This window comes from Drosophila obscura, unplaced genomic scaffold (assembly GCF_018151105.1).
Source record: "Drosophila obscura isolate BZ-5 IFL unplaced genomic scaffold, ASM1815110v1 contig_1, whole genome shotgun sequence".
NCBI lineage: Eukaryota > Metazoa > Arthropoda > Insecta > Diptera > Drosophilidae > Drosophila > Drosophila obscura.
This window is the reverse complement of record NW_024542679.1, coordinates 2,688,321-2,706,171: the sequence shown is the minus strand read 5'-3', so window position 1 is coordinate 2,706,171 and position 17,851 is coordinate 2,688,321. Positions and strand designations below refer to the sequence as shown.

General features: G+C 45.6%; 6 protein-coding genes across 7 annotated transcripts; 4 read left to right on the top strand and 2 right to left on the bottom strand.

Annotated features, from left to right (window-relative positions):
• The first annotated feature begins 394 nt into the window (after positions 1–394).
• LOC111081182 lies at positions 395–2,679 on the top strand. The gene is made up of 5 exons (XM_022377173.2): positions 395–506; positions 826–1,014; positions 1,107–1,227; positions 1,297–1,592; positions 1,661–2,679. Exons 2-5 carry the CDS (start codon positions 952–954, stop codon positions 2,528–2,530), a joined length of 1,350 nt encoding a protein of 449 aa, XP_022232865.1. The 5' UTR covers positions 395–506; positions 826–951; the 3' UTR covers positions 2,531–2,679.
• On the bottom strand, positions 2,620–4,386 carry LOC111081181 (probable proline--tRNA ligase, mitochondrial). 2 transcript variants are annotated; one of them, XM_022377171.2, is made up of 4 exons: positions 4,152–4,386; positions 3,839–4,090; positions 3,514–3,775; positions 2,620–3,453 (listed from the first exon to the last, which is right to left on the bottom strand). In XM_022377171.2, exons 1-4 carry the CDS (start codon positions 4,242–4,244, stop codon positions 2,663–2,665), a joined length of 1,398 nt encoding a protein of 465 aa, XP_022232863.2. In that variant the 5' UTR covers positions 4,245–4,386; the 3' UTR covers positions 2,620–2,662. The 2 variants fall into 2 exon arrangements, with proteins under 2 accessions (XP_022232863.2, XP_022232864.2); XM_022377172.2 differs by lacking the exon at positions 4,152–4,386 and having other exon boundaries at positions 3,835–3,926.
• A 36-nt stretch (positions 4,387–4,422) lies between these two features.
• On the top strand, positions 4,423–5,693 carry LOC111081183 (snurportin-1). The gene has a single exon (XM_022377174.2). It carries the CDS (start codon positions 4,607–4,609, stop codon positions 5,678–5,680), a length of 1,074 nt encoding a protein of 357 aa, XP_022232866.2. The 5' UTR covers positions 4,423–4,606; the 3' UTR covers positions 5,681–5,693.
• Positions 5,694–5,834: 141 nt separating this feature from the next.
• Positions 5,835–7,774, top strand: LOC111081180. Its single transcript, XM_022377170.2, has 3 exons — positions 5,835–6,145; positions 6,211–6,399; positions 6,468–7,774. Exons 1-3 carry the CDS (start codon positions 5,849–5,851, stop codon positions 7,677–7,679), a joined length of 1,698 nt encoding a protein of 565 aa, XP_022232862.1. The 5' UTR covers positions 5,835–5,848; the 3' UTR covers positions 7,680–7,774.
• Positions 7,775–13,936: 6,162 nt separating this feature from the next.
• Positions 13,937–15,399, top strand: LOC111079995 (odorant receptor 74a-like). The gene is made up of 4 exons (XM_022375350.2): positions 13,937–14,828; positions 14,886–14,981; positions 15,049–15,231; positions 15,288–15,399. The coding sequence occupies exons 1-4, from the start codon at positions 13,941–13,943 to the stop codon at positions 15,336–15,338; spliced, it is 1,218 nt and encodes a 405-aa protein (XP_022231042.2). The 5' UTR covers positions 13,937–13,940; the 3' UTR covers positions 15,339–15,399.
• Positions 15,400–15,617: 218 nt separating this feature from the next.
• Positions 15,618–17,586, bottom strand: LOC111079993 (signal recognition particle 54 kDa protein). Its single transcript, XM_022375348.2, has 2 exons — positions 16,516–17,586; positions 15,618–16,446 (listed from the first exon to the last, which is right to left on the bottom strand). Exons 1-2 carry the CDS (start codon positions 17,431–17,433, stop codon positions 15,838–15,840), a joined length of 1,527 nt encoding a protein of 508 aa, XP_022231040.1. The 5' UTR covers positions 17,434–17,586; the 3' UTR covers positions 15,618–15,837.
• Positions 17,587–17,851: the final 265 nt, after the last annotated feature.

Genomic DNA, 17,851 nt, shown 5'->3' with positions numbered 1-17,851 from the left:
TTGCCCCGCTTTATATGTAGATCTGTATGTGCTACGAGTACAAGTAATAACATGACAAAAGATAAAGTAAACAATTTATATGGTTGCCTCACTGATAAGGCCTTCGCACGCATTCAATTTGTATTACAAAATCAGTGCGTGGCGCGGGGCTAAATATTTGCACTCTGCAATTGGGCAAGGAGTCCACAGAGACAGAAAAAGAGAGAGTCAGACAGAGTACCTCTGTCCCTGGCGGTTTGCACTGCCTGCCATTTTGATAACAGGTGTAACCCTTAAAATTTCATTAGGTTTATCTTATCATCGTCGAAGAGAGAGAGAGAGAGCCGAGCGGAGCCAAAAAGAACTCGAACCAGAGCGACACGGTGGGTGCCGTCGATGTCGATGGCCATTCAATTGAAGGCTTAGGCGGCCCGGAGCGTCGTTCAGTCCGAAGGAAGCAGCCGGCGAACGCGTATCGCCCCCAACCAGTCCACAGCAATAGAAAGAGCAGCGCGAGAACTCTATCGGTGAGGAAGATAACACTAAACGTATGGCTGGTTCTTTTCTGTAGGCTTACTCCATAGTTTATGGACATTGTTGCTGTTGCTGCGTATCAAGTGTTATTCCCCACCAGGTGATTCAGCCACCATCCCGCGATTAGGTGATTAGTTGCCGCGTTGCGTTTCCCATAACATGGAACGTGCAGAAAGGAAAAGAACACTCTGAAGAATGATTGAAAAGCATTTCCATACGCATATACCCATATGCAAAATCCCTCAGAACTAATCAACTTGATTAGATATTGATCGTGACGCACTGTATCATAATTTCTAATTGAATTTATAGCCCCAAGGTGTGTGGAGGAGTATCGATCAGAGGTTGCACAACACCAAGAGGAAGTCAGGAAACCGATTCGGATTCCACCAGGAGCATTACACACAGCAAAACAAACTCAGCCTCAAGCCCAACAAGATGGCAAGCATTGGCAATGGGTTTGCCAAGTGCTTCATACTCTTCATGGCAATCGTTATATTGGTAAGTCGCACCCGCAGATAAGTAACTGCTGCTGCTTGGGCCGCCACTGTTCACTGTTCACTTATCTTGTTGTTAACGTAACGCTCTTGTAGGTTCAGGGAGTCGTCTATCTGGGCCTGTCCATTTGGGGCATTACTTTCCGAGAGTGCCATGAGGTGGAGGATTTTAGCTCGAATCCCTTCAAGTTTGCAATGGAATTGATATACTTTTCCGGTAAGATCTCAAGATATAAGTTATATCAAGTTCCCGAATCGTAATTGAACGTCTCTTCTCCTTCCACAGAGCAGGAGTGTGGCGACCCAGATATAATGATGAACGGCCAGCATACTACGCTGGATATGGACTGGGAAAAGTCGTACGATGTGACGCATAGGGAGTACATCTTCATGATCACCTATGCGGTTGTCAGTGGCCTTTGGATAGCCACCTCCTTACTGATCATCTTCACGCTGTGCAGTCGCACTACCAAGCTCATCGCTGGAGCCGCCTACTGGCCCTGGTTCCTGGCCGTGATGGCTGGCAGCATCCTGGACGTGGTGGCCAGCGTGTATCACGGCATTGACCTCAGCCACACGATGGTAAGATCTCAATACTGCTGGGATAACACACAACAAAGATTTAACACTGAAATTATTCCTCTTGATAGTCGCTGAACGGTGCATTCGATTATATTGGAGCACAAGTCGATCAGAGCACGGAATCGGCCGTGGTCGAGGTTATCTATTCGCTGCTGGAGCCGTTCGGTGTCTACTTCTCGACGCCTTCCATTCTGCTGCTCTGCCTCAGCTGCCGCCTGGTGCTCATCTGGCTGCTGAACATCATCGGTGCCAGCTTCTGTCTGTCCATTTCTGGAATAATGGCGCGGAATAATTCCAAGGCGGCTGCTGTGACCAGGAGCCAGGCTCCAACGCGCCAGCCCACACCTCTGCCCGTGGCCGCAGCCGTGGTGGAGGCAACCGTAGTCGAGACTTTGCAGCCCGAGACTCCCCAGCAGTATCAAGTGGAGACCCAGTACCCGGAACAGATCCGCCCCAAGCCGCTGCCGATCTTTATTCCCTCGGAGCAAATGCAGCGCCAGGACTCGCAGCAGTACAGGGCCGGAGATCGTACCACTTTGCAGTCGCCAGTGATGGTCCTGCCACCGCAACAGCAACAGCAGCAGCAGCAGGAGCCCACAGCTCCACGGGAGGTGGTGTCCCCTCTGCCGGATATCAACACCTATCGCACCACCGAAGCTCATCCTGATCGCCTCAACTATCCACCTGTGGAGTCGCCACTGCCGCGGGCCCCCTCGCCAGCAGTCCAACAGCTGGCGGTTAATTCGGCCCTCAACAACCGCTACAGCGAGATGTATCCATCGCCGCCGGCCAATCCGCGAGTGAGCGAGGAGCTGCGTAATCAGATGCCCTGGTCGTACACGAGCATGGTGACAAAGCCACCGCCGCCACCACGCAAGCCCCAGCTGCAGGTCCAGATCTATCCGCAAATACCCGAGCCCGACTATGCGGAGCACTAGTCCATTTTGCAGGCAGCTGGAGCAGGAGCAGTAGCGGGGGAGCAGCTCAAAGCTGATTGCGGGTTAATCAGCCTGGATGCGAGATGGTGTTGTAGACATGTTTTGTGTTATTGTTACCTTTATTACATAAAGCTAAAGCTGATGGCCAACCGATTGACTTATCCTTGGCGCTTCTGCATCCTGCACTGTCACTGCGTTGCCTTGCAGCAGGCACTTCTTTTGGCGACTATGCTCCGCCACCAGTTTGAGGGCATCGTTTAACTCCAGCTCCATTTTCTCGCCGCCGCTCACGTGCAGTTCCAGCTTGGGGGCCTCCTGCTGCACAGCCCGAGCTCCTACCACTATCGTTAGCGGGTGGCCCAGGCGCTTGGCATCCAGTAAACGTTTGCCAATGGTCAGTTCCTTGCGATCGTCGTGCAGCAACTCCTGGGCACCGCAGATCTGTCCTATGTGCTGCAGCAGCTCGTTCTCTATAGCCTCCGCGGGCTGTTGCTCTTTGCTGCCTTGCTTCGGCCCAATCAGGCACACATCGTATGGAGCCAGGAGCTTGGGCCAGCGCAGCTCCTGTTCGGTGGACAGCACTTCCAGGGCGGAGGCGAGTACGCGTGTGATGCCAATGCCGTAGCAGCCCATTACCAGGGACTGCGGTTTGGCCGATGTGTTAAGGAACGTGGCGCCCAGTGGTTTTGAGTACTTCTCTCCGAGCAGAAAGGTGTGGGCCACCTCGACGCCACGTACTTGACTGAGCTGCGCACTACGGCAGCTTGGACAGTCTGTGGAGGCTGCTACGGTTGAGTCCAAGACCTCTGCGTTCCCAGCAAAGCCGCAGGAGCTGCATTGCAGTAGTGTGTCCTCACCCACTGGTGACACATAGTGATACTCATGGGACAAACTGCCACCCATCATTCCCGTTGCGGCACTCACTGAAAGATCGATTGTGTTACTAAATGGTATCTCATGTAATAGCGGTAGCCTATACGCACCTTTTACAAAGGGAACCTCTAGCTGCTTGAAGAGCCGGTCATAGGCTTCGCTAACCACGGAGTACGTGTGCCTGGCTGTCTCCTCTGAGACATCAAATGTGTACAAGTCCTTCATGAGGAATTCCTTGGCTCGCATCAGGCCAAAGCGTGACTTCAGCTCGTCCCTGAACTTGGGACCGATTTGGTAAAGGCGTAGCGGCAATTGGCGATAGGAAATAGGTGCTGTCGTGGCCAGCATGGCAGTCACCGCTTCCTCGTGGGTCTATGGGTGAGATTTAAGTAATGTATAAACAGAAGTAAGCCACCCCATCTTGCACTCACGCACTGGACTCATGAGAAACTGTTTGCCGCTGCGGTCTCGCACCATATAAAACTCTGATATGTCGCCTTCCAGTCGTCCTGTCTTCTTCCACAGCCCTGTGGGCGTTAAAATCGGAAGACTGATCTTTTGCCCACCAGCTCGCTGCATATTGCTGTCAACCAACTCAAATAGCTTGTCTACCGAACGCTGGGCTATGGGCATGATTTGGTAGGTGCCATTACTGCCCGACTTGACCAGGCCCAATTCGGTTAGAAGCTGAAAACAAGAGAGCTCTTGGCTGGAAATTCTTTCGTAACACATTTAAAAGTAAAAATACCTTTTGACTTCGCGACAGTTGCTCTGTTTGCTTGACGACGGCATTTTTGGGAGTGACCAGCGCTGGCCAGAAGAGTCGCGAGGCTTTATTCATGTTTTATGTTTTTATCAAGGTAATTAAACCTTGATTGGATTGTATTTTCTTTAAAATGCCGGTACAAATGCGAAATTTATATGTTGAACAGCTGTTATCATCCCCGATAACAAGGCCATCGATATCTATACACGAAAACTATCAAAACGTGACAGTGGTTGAAAATTAGTAAAGTTAGCTGTGAATAAAATATACAAATACAATAAGCGAACTAATTAAAATCAAATTCGAAAAAACCTGCTTTTGCGTCTCTGTTCAGGAGATTACATTTTTAATACTTCCCACAAACACGAGATATGCAAGTATCGCCCATCACAAACCGGCTAACGAATACCACCACTAGCAAAGGAAAGTAGTCAAAAATGTGCTCGAATTATCAGGATTTATATAAAAAGGGGCTGGATCGCGGCGAACAACAGAAGCAACGACAGCAAGAACTGTTGAAGCAACAAAAGCTGAGGCGACAACAGGGCCAAGACGAAGCCCGGCCCATAAAAAAGGCAGAAAAAACCCCGCCAAAACCACATCGCAAGCAGCCTGCCAACGACAAGGGAACGCCGTTCAGACTTCAGTTCTCCGAGTGGCTGCGACACAAGCCGGATAATCTAGGGGAGTGGCTGCTGGTCCCGTGCCCGGTCGGCAGGAGATGTATGGTCATAGCCAGCAATGGGAAGACCAAGGTTTACAACAAGGCAGGAAGGGAGTTCATGAGGCTGCGTACGTTGCTGCCCGGTGATAGTCATGTGCAAAAGTGCAGAACGGTGCTGGACTGTGTGTATGATGAAGAAACACAAACCTTTCACGTGCTGGATGCCCTTTCCTTTGGCCAGCAGTCACTTCAGGACTGCGAGGCATCCTTCCGGTTCTATTGGCTGCGGGCCCGTTTCGAGGAGAACGATTATGCACAAAAGGGGGATCGCAACGATAAGTCTTTTGTGTTGTTGAATCACTATGACTTCGAGGACGCTTCTGCGATAGAGGAAATCCTCCAAAAGTACCCTATATGGCAGGAGAATCAACCCAAACTGGATGGATTCCTGTTCTACCACAAGGAGGCCAGCTACGTGTGCGGAACAACGCCCCTGGTTTGCTGGCTTTTTTCCTACATGCTGCCGGATGTGGTGGATTTGCCAGTGAATGGCAACTATGTAGCCCCCGAGGACTACCAGCCCAGACTAGTACTTCAGTATATGGAAGAGTTCGATCAAAAGCTAAAGCAGCTGAGGAAGCAGCGGCCCAAAGAGATTGCGAAGAAATCAAAAAAGAAGAAAGGAGATGAACCCCAGACTTCTATGGAGACAAACAAGGAAGAGGAGGAGGACGGTGAGAGCGATGAATATGCCGGGCTCAAGTCTCTGCTCGACCATCAGCGCCGGCTGGAACTGGGAGAGCTGGACATGGACTGTGAAGAAACGCCGTCAGCTGTTGACTGTTGAGCGGGCGGTGGTGTGGGTTTTGGTGGTGGCTTTCCTGCGACTGCGCACTAGCAACGCGGCCCTGGGACTCAGCTTAGCTCCCGCCCAGGGAAAAAATGCAGTCAAAAGCAAAGATTTAGGTCCGCTCCTTGGGCAGTCAGCATAAAAATTAAGAAATAAACTAAAAATATGGTCATTCAGCGCAGCTGGAAAATTCCCACTGATGTGGGAGGCTCTTTAGCCAACCCAACGGCAACCGCAAACGATGTCCAGCAACGTTCTTCCCCGGCAATGCAACTGCAGGCAGTCAATTCCTCGGATGACTCCGACTGCTCCAACCAGTCCACGCACTCGATGGATACGCGCGTTGCTAGCCCCGAAGAGGGGGCAAAAAAGCAACCAGATAAAGAAAAGGCACCAGAAGCCACCACCTCACTCACATTATCCCTGCTTGCCGAGTTACCATCTACGGAAGCAGAGCCTCTGGTAAATAAAAAAGTCAAATGAATGGGAAATCGTAATAATACAAACATTTTGTGTATTTTCTCTAGAAATATGTGACCACCTCAGATATGGCAGAGACTATGCTGCAGCGAATACGCCAGCGTCTCGGCGGTTCGCAAAACATCGAAGGTGGTGGGAGTGCAGAGTCAGCCATGAGAGCTCTGGAGCTACTGCGCATCAGCGTGCAGCAATCCTTTGATTCGGAAGTCAATGAGATAATCAAACGCTACATGAATGTAGGATAATGCATGCATAATGCAGATACGAGCTGATGACTGATTATTATTTTCTTTATTTTTTGTAGAACTACTTTAAGCCCGCATTTGGAAACATCAAGGAGAACCTGGGTCAGCAGTCGGTCAATGAGGAGACGCTGCAAAAGATGTCGTCATGTGCCTTGCTGGAGAACGCCAAGGCACAGTACACGAACTTTGTGCGCCAGCACCGTCTGGGAGCCGGAGTGTCCGAGCAACATCGTCTGGCCCTGAAGCGTGTGGCTAAACCGCAAGAGAATACCATCGGCAACAAAGTGTTTGCCAACAATCTGGGCTTTGGCGCCACCAAGCCCATGCCTTGCACAGCTGCCACAGTAAATCAGATGCCGGCTCTGCAGGCAATGCAGATGTTTCCACAACAGGCACAACTTCAGACTGTTCAGCCACTGCAACAGCAGCAGCATCGCATGGTTACTCCGATATTGGGGGGAGCTTTACCCACGCCCGTGCGTCGCCAAATCTTTTGGAACACTGCCCAAATCTCGACCAGCACAAAATTTGTACTGGATGTGCAGGCTAATTTGGCGTTTGGCTTTGGCACTGATGGCAAGGAGAGATTGGCCAGCAAGCATCCGGAACTCATACGCTATCTCCCCGATGCCGAGGATCGAGAGTGGCTAGCAGCTAGAGGCATTATTCCCGCCGAGAGTACCCACTTACGTTTCCTCTTTCTCCTCCACGACGAGGTCTGCCGACTGCACCAAGCCCACGATCTGTATAAGAACAAACCCAACGTTGATCTGACCCTGATGATGACTTTCAACGTACCGGATCCGATGATACACAAGATGCGGCTCTTCTTTGTGGACCTGAACATCAAAAGCCGCGGACTAATAACCAACTCATTTATTATGACCAATCAGCCGCAGCCACAACCACAGCAGCCCACGGTGGCAAATAACAGTCATCTAAGGAACGCCCTGCTTCAAGGAGCATTGCCACAGCCGCAACCGCAGCAGCCACAGCTGCAACAACAGCAACTGACGACTGGGACGCTCCCCGTTGAGGAGTCGGTACTAAAGGAGCTGCCAGCTGCTTCGCCTACTCCATGTCTGCAAGGTCAGATTGTGGGGAGCACGACGACACCCCTCAAGGCCAAACTGGTGGCAGGTTCCACTCTGAGCTCTTCCCATGCGACACTTACCGCACTGTTGAACAATGGCGGAGCCGGAGTAGCAGGCGGAGTAGGAGGAGCACCCGCCGTCAATCCTGCTCCAAGTGCCGGGAAGCTCAGGAATTAAAACGAAAAACCACTTTTTCTTTTTGATATCCTATGAGATATTTTCATTACATATATTCCATATGAGTTATCAATAAAATAATCGTTTAGGTAGTATTAATCTCGAATGTCCTTCATTGGAGGGTCGTGTAGGAATGGGAAGGACTTGATCCGTGATAAAGAGTCCCTCAAATCAGTGATATTTTTCCAACTCATGACGTGCCACGAGTCGACGGACAGCAAGCATGTACGTGTGTAGGTGTAATACTCCAAAATATATGATTGTAAACAGATTTTGCTTGAGATTTCAGTTTACGTAAATGTGTGTGTGCCATGTATTCTCACATACTTGTGCTTGTGTGAGTTCTATAGTTTTTATCCGCTTGAACCGAATTTGGTTTTTCGTTTTGTTTTGAGGGCTGATCTAGCGACCTGAGCTGACCTGCCGCAACATAAATAAGGAATGGGCAAAGTGGGTTGGGTGGGAAATAAATACAATATATTATTTGTTTGATTTATTTGTAATTGCACATTTACATATGCATATCCCTATTTGCATATTGGTAAAGTTTATAGTACGTTCGTCAGTTGTCGCTTTGGTGTTTAGTGGTATTGGCTATGTGGTCTTGGATTCTGATTTGGAGCATTCAGGGTATTCACTTCTCGGTGTGCCAGCAGCAGCCGGCATTCTACTCTATAATGGATGAAAAAAACGGAAGCGAAAAAATTCTTTATAACCCGTAATTATCGTTTGAATTGTTATACCCGTACTCAAAACAGAGTTAAGGGGTATATTGTATTTGTGGTAAAAGTGGATGTGTGCAACGCCGAGAAGGAAACGTTTCCGACCCCATATAAAGTATATATATTCTTGATCAGCATCAATAGCCGAGTCGATATAGCCATGTCCGTCCGTCCGTCTGTCTGTCTGTCCGTCTGTCCGTCTGTCCATCTTGATGAGCGCCTAGATCTCAGAGACTATAAGAGCTAGAGAAACAAAATTTGGTTTCCCGACTTATGTGATATCACACTGCTACAATTTCGCCCCGCCCCCTTCCGCCCCAACAAAGGACGAAAATCTGTGGCAGGCACATTTTTAAAGATACGATAAAACTAAAAACGCATTATCGTAGAGAATGACCATATCTATCAGATTCTCGAATCTGAATCAGATCGGATCATAATTATAGCCAGAATGAAGAAATTAATTTTCAGTTGTTTCCCCCTGCTTCCTCCTGCCGACGACAACGCAACTCATTTTCCTTCTCGCTCGCACACTCTGCCGCGCTCAGTCCGCGAGCAACCCCTAGCGGAGGAGATGTAGAATAGAATGGTACATCTATAATGTAAAATATATATGTAAAATATACATTGTAGATGTAGATGTAGATAACAGATGTAGCAAAAACATGTAAAATGTAAAATTTTTTTTAAATTCTAAAATTCTAAAAAATCATAAGCTCAAAAATGTATATGCTGACTGAGTACGGGTATATGTAAGTAGAGTCGCGTCGCTAGAAGCGACTCACACGTTCCTTCTCGTTTCGATATAATTTCTCTCATTTTCTGACTCCACTTTCCACCGCTCAAATGGCAGAAAACCGTTAAATTCAAATATCAGATACCAGGCGAACAGAAATCAGCAAAAGGTTGCTGGTTTTTTTATTTTCTCGTTTTTTCTTGTTTCTCTTTGTATTTCGATGCTCTCTTTTTTCGATCTAATTTCTCTCATTTTCTGCCTCCACTTTCCACAGCTCAAATGGCAGAAAACCGTTAATTCAAATCTGAGATACCAGGCGCACAGAAATCAGCAGAAGGTCGCTGCTTTTTTCTAATTCTCTTTTTTTCTTGTTTCTCTTTGTATTTCGCTGCTCTCTTTTTTCGATCTACTTTTTCTCATTTTCTGCCTCCACTTTCCACTGCTCACAGGCCAGAAAACCGTTAATTCAAATCTGAGATACCAGGCGCACAGAAATCAGCAGAAGGTCGCTGCATTTTTCAAATTCTCTTTTTTTCTTGTTTCTTGTTGTATTTCGCTGCTCTCTTTTTTCGATCTACTTTTTCTCATTTTCTGCCTCCACTTTCCACAGCTCAAATGGCAGAAAACCGTTAATTCAAATCTGAGATACCAGGCGCACAGAAATCAGCAGAAGGTCGCTGCTATTTTCAAATTATCTTTTTTTCTTGTTTCTCTGTGTATTTCGTTGCTCTCTTTTTTCGATTTAATTTCTCTCATTTTCTGCCTTCACTTTCCACCTCTCACAGGGCAGAAAACCGTTAGATTCAAATCTGAGATACCAGGCGCACAGAAATCAGCAGAAGGTCGCTGCTGTTTTCAAATTCTCTTTTTTTCTGGTTTCTCTTTGTATTTCGATGCTCTCTTTTTCGATCTAATTTCTCTCATTTTCTGCCTCCACCTTCCACCGCTCTAATGGCGGAAAACCGTTAGATTCAAATCTGAGATACCAGGCGCACAGAAATCAGCAGAAGGTCGCTGCTTTTTTCAAATTATCTTTTTTTCTTGTTTCTTGTTGTATTTCGTTGCTCTCTTTTTTCGATCTACTTTTTTCATTTTCTGCCTCCACTTTCCACTGCTCACAGGCCAGAAAACCGTTAATTCAAATCTGAGATACCAGGCGCACAGAAATCAGCAGAAGGTCGCTGCTTTTTCAAATTCTCTTTTTTTCTTGTTTCTCTTTGTATTTCGTTGCTCTCTTTTTTCGATCTACTTTTTCTCATTTTCTGCCTCCACTTTCCACTGCTCACAGGCCAAAAAAACCCGTAATTCAAATCTGAGATACCAGGCGCACAGAAATCAGCAGAAGGTCGCTGCTTTTTTTTAATTGTCTTTTTTTCTTGTTTCCCTTTGTATTTCGTTGCTCTCTTTTTTCGATCTACTTTTTCTCATTTTCTGCCTCCACTTTCCACCGCTCACAGAGCAGAAAACCGTTAATTCAAATCTGAGATACCAGGCGCACAGAAATCAGCAGAAGGTCGCTGCTTTTTTCTAATTCTCTTTTTTCTTGTTTCTTTTTGTATTTCGCTGCTCTCTTTTTTCGATCTACTTTTTCTCATTTTGTGCCACCACTTTCCACCGCTCACAGAGCAGCAAACCGTTAATTCAAATCTGAGATACCAGGCGCACAGAAAGCAGCAGAAGGTCGCTACTATTTTCTAATTCTCTTTTTTTCTGGTTTCTCTTTGTATTTCGCTGCTCTCTTTTTTCGATCTACTTTTTCTCATTTTCTGCCTCCACTTTCCACCGCTCACAGGGCAGAAAACCGTTAATTCAAATCTGAGATACCAGGCGCACAGAAATCAGCAGAAGGTCGCTGCTTTTTTTTAATTCTCTTTTTTTCTTGTTTCTCTTTGTATTTCGTTGCTCTATTTTTTCTCATTTTCTGCCTATACTTTCCACTGATCACAGGCCAGAAAACCATTAATTCAAATCGGAGATACCAGGCGCACAGAAATCAGAAGAAGGTCGCTGCTTTTTTCAAATTCTCTTTTTTTCTTGTTTCTCTTTAGACTAACACAAGGTTATCATCGAAAAATAACTTTAAAAAATGAATTTTACAACACACTGTCCCAAGATATAAATCAAAGTTACTCCATATTGAAAACTATTACGCCCACAAGACATTATAGATCTATAGATGGGATTGGCACATCTTGGAAATTTATCGCTGGAAACCCCGATCATAAAGATCTAAATATGATCGTAAACAATATTAGCGACATAATCTCCAATCAAAATAAACAAATAATTATGAATACACAATTTGAAAAAAGAATTAACAATCTTACAGAACTTAACGAGAAGGAACGTGTGAGTCGCTTCTGGGGACGCGACTCTACTTATACCCGTACTCAGTCAGTATATACATTTTTGAGCTTATCATTTTTAAGAATTTTAGAAAAAAAAATAATTTTACATTTTACATTTTTTTGCTACATATGATATCTACATCTACAAATACAATGTATATTCAACATCTAACATGTAGATTGTACATGTTCCAATTAGATTCTACATCTCCTCCGCTAGGGGTTGCTCGCGCACTGAACGCGGCAGAATGTGCGAGCGAGAAGGAAAATGAGATGCGTTGTCGTTGGCGGGAGGGGGAGGGTGGAGGGGAAGCAACTGAAAATTAATTTCTTCATTCTGGCTATAATTATGATCCGATCTGATTCAGATTCGGCAATCTGGTAGATATGGGCATTCTCTACGATACTGCGTTTTTAGTTTTATCGTATCTTTAAAATTGTGCCTGCCACAGATTTTTGTCCTTTGTGGGGGCGGAAGGGGGCGGGGCGAAATTTTGAAATACACTTGTAGCAGTGTGATATCACATAAGTCTGGAAACCAAATTTGGTTTCGCTAGCTTTTATAGTCTCTGAGATCCAGGCGCTCATCGAGACGGACAGACGGACAGACGGACGGACGGACGGACGGACGGACGGACGGACAGACAGACATGGCTATAACGACTCGGCTATTGATGCTGATCAAGAATATATATACTTTATGGGGTCGGAAAATTTTCCTTCTCTGCGTTACACACATCCACTTTTACCACAAATCTAATATACCCCTTAACTCTTTTTTGAGTACGGGTATAACAATATACTTTTGAACATAACAAAAAAGGACAATTCATTCAGCAATAAAATAGCCACAAATGCAGACCCGAATAATAAAGGAAGAATTAATCAACATTAAATATGCAACTCAATGGGCAAGATTAAATAATATAAACACATTCTTTCTTAATGAAAACGAAATAAACTTAATACAAGATAACTTTAAAGAAACCCCACTAACTTCAATAGAAGAAATGCTCGAGTTTGCAGATGTTTCAATATTATATAATAATAATACATTACTTTATATAATTGAGGTTCCTAAATTAGATAAAGAAACCTACAAAAATATCATCCTTCGACCCGTTGTCCTTAATAATCTCATAGTCAATCTCCCTTTCCAAGAAATATTCACTAATGCATTTTACACCTATGGGATTCTTAAACCCTGTAAAAATTATAAAAACGTAGAAATTTGTAAAAATATCGATGTAATTAATCTAAACCACGAAAAATGTATAAAAAAATTAATAGTAGGGAAAGATTCCTCATGTAACTACAGCAACGCACATCACATCGAATCCGTTGAAGAAATAAGCTCCGACCTGCTCATCTTAAATAATTTCAACGGAACAGTAAAATGGCTAGACGGTTTTAAAATATTAAACGGCACGTACTTATTAAAGTACTGGAATGACACAATAAATATAAACGGAAACAAATTTTCAAGTCTTCACAAAACAATAGTTCAACCGGGAACTCCATTGGTACAATTAAGTCCATTGCAAGAGAAACGCATACAAATACTATCACTAAAAGCACTTGAAGAACTCCACATCAATAATATAAAATATCTCAACTCTCTTCAAGCTCAGTCCACAACTAACAGTAGCCTCATAACATTATTTACGATCGCAATAATTGTAATCATAGTATACCGTAAGTGTCGCAAACGACAAAAAGTGATCCTCAACATAAGAGGGGAAGAGTTAACACCCTAAGAGTTCAACAATCTTATTTCCAAAATAAACCAAAAGAATCCCGATTCAATGTGCACAAAATGTTTTTACACCTGCTGACCCAACTATACCGATTCTGACGAGTCCAACAATTCTGCCGCTGCCGACTATATTCTGCCAAGATCAACAATATGTTTCTTTAAGATTTTATATTCTAGATTTAATCAATTAATCAACCAATTAACTGAAAATAAAGAAAAAAATTGCACTAAAAAATTTGAATATTTTTTAAGTTTGGGTTTTTGTTTTGTTCATGTTTTTGTGAGGAATGACACAAATAACTGGCAAGACCGAAATGCTCACAAAGGGATGTTTGTATGTAAACTACTTCGAAAGGCAGAGATCAATATGTATTCCAGGAAGTTAACCTTTCGACAGCTTTTGATAATTATCCACAATTAACTTGAAGCTTCCGCACTTGATTTGAGTTCCCCGAAAACAAACTCGAATTAATAATGAGCTATTGGTTTTTGGGGTTGTTGGAGCTCTAGGGTTTGTTTTGACGAACGCAAATGAAACTGAATAATTTAGCATTGAGGAATATTTTAATTTAAAATTAATATTTAATATATAAATATTAATATTTTACTAGTCTAGCGGCAATCGGAGTTAGAATATAAATGGGCTACCATCCATCCAACGTCCAATCCGAGTGACTGCAGTCAAACATCTGTCCGGACATGTTAGGCGGCACTCGGTATCGTCCCCGATTGACGGATGGGGAGCTCGCCCCACTACCCTTGTCTGTGTCCCTCTTTCGGAAGCTCAATCACATCTCCTGGCCCCTGGAGGTGGGCGTGTCCGGCAGGACGACAAACTTGGAGCGTTTAATTTTGATCATTGGCTTTCTGATCTTTTGCGTGAACAACGAAGCGGAATTTTATTATCTGATTGTGAATCGGAACGATATATACAACTTTCTGACGGGCATGCCCACCTATCTGATACTGGTGGAGATGCAGATACGCTGCTTCCAGCTGGCCTGCCACAAGAGCCGCTTCAGGAGCCTACTGCAGCGCTTCTACAAGGATATCTACGTGCAGGAGGAGTCGGAGCCGCTGCTCTTTGCCAACATTCAACGTCAGATGCGGAGGACGAGACTAGTTTCGATTGTCTACCTGGTGGCCCTGTTCAACTTTCTGCAGGTGCCCGTCCAGAATGTCATCTACCATCGTCGCGATATGCTCTACAAGCAGGTCTATCCGTTCGACAACACGCCGCTGCATTACTTTATACCCCTGCTTGGGCTCAATTTCTGGGTGGGAGTCATCATCACCACCATGATCTTCGGAGAGCTCAATGTGCTCGGCGAGATGATGATGCACCTGAATGCCCGCTACGTTCAGCTGGGACAGGATCTGCGACGCACGACCCAGCGCTTGTTGCGGGAGGCCAACCAACTGGAGATGGCTGCCAGCTATCGCAGGTCACTGACCCACATCCTGCGCCGGAACGGTGCCCTTCATGATTTTGGCGCAGAGATCGAGAAGGACTTTAACTTTCGAGTCTTTGTGATGTTCGCCTTCAGTGCCGGCCTCCTGTGTGCCCTCAGCTTCAAGGCCTATACGGTGAGGCAGTCATTCTAACAGATTATTCTTATTCCCACTCTATTGATCTCTCCACAGAGTCCACTCGGTAATGTGGCATACATTGTGTGGTTTCTGGCCAAGTTCATGGAATTGCTATCCTTTGGCATGCTTGGCTCTATACTCTACCAAACGGTACTCTTATTTTGCTATCCCCATATAAATTTCTGCTAATCTTCTGCTTCAATCTGCTCTCTGACAGACGGATGATTTGGGCCTGATGTACTACACCGCAGGCTGGGAGCAGGTGGTCCATCAATCGAACAATCTGCAGGAGAATCTCAGGCTCATGAAGCTGGTCAATTTGGCCATTCAACTGAACTCGAGGCCGTTCTTCTTAACTGGTCTGAAGTACTTTCGTGTTAGTCTGGCGGCAGTCCTTAAGGTGGGGTTAATTCAGTTAAATTTGCAGCTATAATATTAACGAATCTAAATTTACAGATCATTCAAGGAGCCTTCTCGTACTTTACCTTTCTGAATTCGGTGCGCTGAGAAATTCCGATCAGCTGTGATCAAGGAAAACATGAAAATTTCCTTTTCATTGCCGATTTTCTTGAGGACGATGACAGTTGACACCTTTCTGACCTTACAATTAACAATCTTTCAGAAAGATTAATTCATGTTATTTATTTGTGTTATACATATCTATTTCAACTGCCGTACGGTATTCAATAGGCATTCAATTTCCATTAATTCGTGTACAGAAAACAGTTGAAACTATAAAAGCTGACACTGTGACTGCCAAATCGTACAAAAAACCAAATTGTTAACTGTTTGTTTATACGTTTTTTTTTCTCTCTTGTTCTCGCTCTCACACCGATCTAAATTTTTTTTGTTTTTTGGTCTTGAACAATGGGAAATTGACGCACTGTCCCAGTGCACGGGAACGGGCACGGGCACTGGCCAACCGTTAATAAACATATTGCTAAAAACTGAACTACGTAGAAACAAAATCATACAAAAATCTATAAATTTACACTCGCGACTGGCCTCACTTGCCACCAAAGCCTCCCATCAGGTTCCCCAGTCCACCCAAGCCGCCCGCCGCTCCTTGCTGCAGCTGCCGCATCATGTTCTGGAGTCCGCCTACGCCGCCCATCTGCTGAAGCATGCGGGGATCGATCATCTTGGCCATCTGCTGATTGAGCTTGGCCATCTGGTTGGGATTTACATTCTTGGTCATGTCACCCTGCTTGAACAGACCCTTGACGCCGCCCATTTTCTTCACGACTGCTGCAAACTTTGTGTAGTGGGCAATCAGCTCCTTGACCTCGCGCTCCAGCACTCCTGCTCCTTGGGCCACACGTATGCAGCGCGTGGGCTGCTTGCTGAAGAGCTTGGCTCCGTCACGGTTGTCCAGTTCGTTGTCGGACATACTGTCCATCATGGTCATCATTCGCTTAATGCGAGCCATCGATTCCGCCTCGCCGCCCTTGGTCATGAAGTCCTGCGAGAAGCCAGGGATCATGTTCATGATCTGCGAGAAGGGACCCATTTTCATGATATTCTGGAACTGCTCGTACATATCGCGTATTGTGAAATGGCCATGCTTGATCTTCTCGAGAAGCTCTTCGTTTCCGTCCAGTTTCAGCTCGTTGACCTGGAAAGAATTGCCATATAGTTAGGAACATGTTAAACCATTTAGAATGAGCTCATTTTATCTATCTACCTTATCTATCAGGCCCTCGATGTCGCCCATCCCGAGGAGCTTGCTAACGAAGGGTTTCGTCTTAAAGGGTTCCAGGTCGTCAATGTGCTCGCCTGTGCCTATGAAGATGATGGGCGACTGTGTGGCTGCTACAGCAGACAGGGCACCACCTCCCTTGGCATGGCCATCCAGCTTGGTGATGATCACTGAGCCAATGTCAACCTTGTCCTTGAAAGCCTTCGCCTGAGCCTCGCAAGCCTGTCCAATGGTGGCGTCCATCACGAAGATGATGTTGTCGGGATTCACGGCGTTTGCAACCGCCAACATCTCCTCGAACAGCGATTCCTCCTGCTTGTGTCGTCCGGAAGTATCCACAATGATCATCTCAAATCCCTCGCGCTTGAACATGTCCACACCCTCCTGGGCAATGACGACGGGATCGATTTCTGTATAGCTGCCGTAGAACGGAATGCGAGCCTTGGTGGCATTCTGCTTGATCTGGTCATAGGCACCAGCACGGAACGTATCCGCGCACACAAGGCACGACTTCCAGTTGCGCTTCTGGTAGTGATAGGCTAGCTTGGTGCAGGTTGTGGTCTTGCCGGATCCCTGCAGACCCACAAACATGACAATGTTCGCCTTTCCCTTGATTGGCTGATACGGCTTGACGCCCGGATCCACCAGTTTTATCAGCTCCTTGAACACGGCCGACTGGATCATGCGGCGCTTGTTCAAGCCCCCGGCCATCTCATCGAAGTCAATGACGGCTCGCACATTTTCGCGCAGCTGCTTCACCAGTCGTATGTTTACATCAGCCTCCAGCAGCGCTGCGCAAATCTCTTTCAGCATGGAATTCAGGGCCTCCTCATTGATAACTGTGGCTTTGCTCAGCGAGTGCAGAGCCGTTGTTATTTTCCTTCCTAAATCTGCTAAAACCATCTTGGCGTGTTGGCTGTGTGTCGGGGTGTGCTATTGGCAGCTTTAAAACGTAGTTGTGCTCCTTGCGAAGCAATTACATGCGAAATTTCAGGAAACTTTTACTTTTTGGTCTTTGCCTTCGTATGACACGTCGCTGTGGAAGAGGAAGCACTGGCTATTCCACTGAAAGGCGTGCACGTCGCGTTGCGTCAGTGCTGCCAACTTTTTATCAGTAAAAAAGCCGTTTCTATCTTGGAGAATTAAAAAAAAAACGTAATTTATGGGCTTAATTTGTCTAGTAACGTGATAGTTAATAGGTGCTTTTGGTCGTTTCTGCAATATTTTTAATTTTTAGGTACTCCAAAATGTCGATAAATCTTAAAACAAACCTTTCAGATATAATAAAAGTGTTAAAAAGAGCCAAATCCAGAATTCCCGC